We start from the raw sequence: 3,512 nt of genomic DNA, 5'->3' as shown, positions 1-3,512 counted from the left end.
TTTTTTTTTTCAATTTATATCACTAGACATCTAGACAAAGTGTCTAGTGGATTTTCTTATTAATAATAAATTGAAAATCTCAATGTGACTAAGTACAATAAATTTAATCTCTTGATTTAACACTAAACTAAGATTATTGTTGTATTTTATGTATTAATCTCTCCTTATTTCCCCCAACTTGGTGAAAAACTGCTATAAACTAACTACACCATGCCTTTGACCAAAATATATCAAATTCTTTAAAATATTTTCTATTGTTTATAAATAATAGAAAAAAGGGAATATAACATTCTTACAATAAGCTAGGGACTAAAAGTCATACAGATATATAGTTACATCATCATATTTGGCCCCATGTTGCTCTAGTAGCCAAGTTGAAGTTTACTCTCTCCATCTCTCCAGCATTATTATGACTTATGACAACGAAATATCGGTACCTGGGCTACGTATTTGTCCTACAGTCCTAGTCAACTTTTAGTCTTCGTCTTCTTTCGTTTATTTTTTTTTTTTCACCATTAATTTTTTTTAGAGTCGAATAATATAAATTTAAAATAATATTATAAGATGCATTTTTTTTTATCATATTGATATAAAAAATATCGCAACCTAAAAGTATATTTTGTATAAATTTTGAATATCCAAATTTTAATTAAAAAATATTAAATTAATTTAATTTAATTTAATTTTAATTTGAATATTAGTCAAATTGACACTTGAAAAGTGAAACATGATAGCTAAAAAGAAATGGAGGGAGTATTTGCTTATCCATTTTTCTATTGCAAAGAGATTTGAAGCAGTATATGATAAAGGTGATTTTTTATATTACCTTGTGAATATAATAAATTTAATATTTTAGAAAATGTATTAGATAATAAGTCGTATTTAATATTAAAATTTAAATGGATAGAAACAAGTAAATTATTCATAGATTTTATAAAGTGGACAAATATTGTTCTAAAATTGAATAACAGGTAAGTAAAGATGAATTGAGAGAGTAAGTATCTATTACTCTAACTTGTGTGCACAGCTAGTTTTACTTCTAACGGAGAAGTAAAAGTGCATGAGTAATTACTAGAACAAATTTATTTCACCTAACCTTTTGATGATTTTTTGGAAATGCATGTGACATAAATATTGGTAGGTGAAATCAATTAGAACGTGCCTCCTTGTTCGTTGGGATCAGTTGTGAAAACATGACTTATCATAAACAAGTTGATCAAAAGCAAGGCATTTATTATGACGCCATGACGGAGGGCGGGAGGACGAAGGTAGTCATAGAGAAGGATGGGTAGGTTTTAGGTTGATAAGCTTCTGATAAAGGGGTGCACATGATATATTTGACGAATTTCACAACCGGATGAGAGAAAAAAATGAGAAGTTTTATAAGATATTTACATTGTAAGCGTACTTCTAGAAGTGATGATAGCATAATCCAAGGAACAAACCTTCGAGGCTTATTGGGCCTAATCGTACAATTACGTGTCATGAGCTTGGATTCTGATAAATATGATATCAAAGCTTGACACTCCTTTAATATGGTAGTGAGGCAGACCTCAATGAGTACGTAAAATTCCTGAGGGAGGGTGTGTGTGATGCCCATGACTAAGGGCGGGCTGATGAGGATGGGCACAAAGAAGGACTGAGGTTTTTAGGCTAGCAAACTTCTGAGAAGGGGGACAAATGACACCTTAGGATAATCCTACATTGAAATGAGAGAGTAATACGGAGATCATTATACGACATGACCCAAATTCACATGGTACGCGCGCTTTCGGCTCAATTATGCATAGCCTAAGGGACAAATTTGTGACGCTTGTTGAGCCAAAGCAGACAATATGTACCATAAGATTGAGTGTAATAAATATGATATCAAAGCCTGACATGCACGACCTTAATACGATGGTGAACAAACCTCAACAAGGATGCTAATCAGTCCCTTATGTGTGTGTGATGCCCATGAGGAAGGGCGCGCGGACGAGGATGGGTAGCAAAGGTCTGGCAAGCTTCTAAAGAAGCAACAGGATGCCTTAGGCGAATTCACATTGCAATGGAGAGGAAAATGAAGAGTTTTATAAAGAATAAAACAAGTTCTCATGGTACATGCACTTTTGGGCTCGACAATGACATGGTTCGAGAGACAATCTGTGATGGCCAAAACGGACTGTACATGTCATGAGTTTGGATCATGTATAGTTCCATTTTATGTAGTACTATTATCTTGTTAGTCCGCAAGGGAAAGAACGATACTTTTCCGTGTTTGAAAACAAGGTTACTTACAACTTTCTACTCTTGACATGCTTCTGTAACCACGCCATAAATCTCATTCATGTATAAATCCACAAATTTCAAAAAACTTTCTACGATACATAAATTGAAACAAGAGGAGTATCAGAAACTCTGGAAGGAGCTGAGCTTTTACATTATAATCGAGCATTTAGTATAGCCATTTGTACAAGACATATACAGTTGGTGAGTAATATATTAGCATCTCTAACTAGTAAGTATCACTAAATCTCAGTCACATGTATACTCTACTTCAATAAGAAACTATTTGAGCAAAGATTAAGATCCATTTGTTTGAGCTTGAGAACTATCATGCTGAGCAAAAATTCTTTTGATGGCTTCTTCCTTCTCATCAATAAAGTCAAAGAAACTATAGATCGCCTGTGAACATCTGGTGTTTGAGGGAGAAGAAAGGTCTGTATGCTTCCTTTTGTATCGTATATATTGGCGAATACTTCTGAGTAAGAAGATTAATAAAGCAAAGAGAGTGGCAGCACCAGATAAAAGATAGAGTGCCCAGAAGCTGCTCAGGTGAAGCTGGTTAGGCTCTGAGTCTTTTCTCCTATCTGTTGAACAACCTAATTGGCAAAACCATTTTTCGTGTATCTCTTGAAGTTTCCCACTCTCGGCCAGTTTGAGGATTGCTGTTGACATGTCTGTAGCTAGAGGAGAATCCTTTTTGAACGCCTGCATTTGAAAGAGACAAAATAACTTTCAGTTAGAAGTATAACTAGACCATAACCATGCAATGAGAAGTCTATTCACATTTTCATCCATGAATTTAAGACATTTTTCCAAACTTTCTTGTTATCTCGCGATCAAGTTTCAAGGGTATTTTGAATCTAAGGGGTCTATAAATTGAATTACTTTCTCGGCCCTTTTGTTGCTAATGGAATTAGTCATGACCAAGTCCAAGGTTGTCAATATGAGGTAATTTCACTAATTTGCACCAGTTCAAGTTATGCAACATTCTTGGAGGTGTGTTAATCTTTTGAACTAAATAAATGGTGCATGTGAATTGACCACTTACAAAACCCCATCCGCTCTTAGTAAATGGTCGGCCAATGATCCCAAAATCAGTACGATTTTGAAGGAACAACTCTATGTATGGAAGTTCATCAACAACTGCCATCACCCCTCCATTTCCTGAGCCTCGTCGCAGAACCATTTCAAATTCTTCTGGGGAGCGTAGAGATTTTAATCGTGATGGAGCTATGTTGAGAATGTCT

The 3,512-nt window shown here is 34.7% G+C and overlaps 1 protein-coding gene across 1 annotated transcript; it reads right to left on the bottom strand.

The window, feature by feature from the left end:
• Positions 1-2,386: 2,386 nt before the first annotated feature.
• LOC124893811 (glutamate receptor 3.7-like) lies at positions 2,387-3,506 on the bottom strand. Its single transcript, XM_047404659.1, has 2 exons — positions 3,314-3,506; positions 2,387-2,970 (listed from the first exon to the last, which is right to left on the bottom strand). The coding sequence occupies exons 1-2, from the start codon at positions 3,449-3,451 to the stop codon at positions 2,563-2,565; spliced, it is 546 nt and encodes a 181-aa protein (XP_047260615.1). The 5' UTR covers positions 3,452-3,506; the 3' UTR covers positions 2,387-2,562.
• Positions 3,507-3,512: the final 6 nt, after the last annotated feature.

The sequence above is a fragment of the Capsicum annuum genome, unplaced genomic scaffold (genome assembly GCF_002878395.1).
Source record: "Capsicum annuum cultivar UCD-10X-F1 unplaced genomic scaffold, UCD10Xv1.1 ctg65523, whole genome shotgun sequence".
Lineage (NCBI taxonomy): Eukaryota > Viridiplantae > Streptophyta > Magnoliopsida > Solanales > Solanaceae > Capsicum > Capsicum annuum.
The sequence above is the reverse complement of the archived record's forward strand: the minus strand, read 5'-3'. Positions and strand labels throughout refer to the sequence as shown.

Bases quoted from the DNA above. Each gene is read 5' to 3' on its own strand.
- LOC124893811 (XM_047404659.1), bottom strand. From the start codon at position 3,451: ATGGTTCTGCGACGAGGCTCAGGAAATGGAGGGGTGATGGCAGTTGTT. The intron at 2,971-3,313 runs GTAAGTGGTCAA...TTTCAAATGCAG, and splicing joins CTAAGAGCGGATGGGGTTTT to GCGTTCAAAAAGGATTCTCC.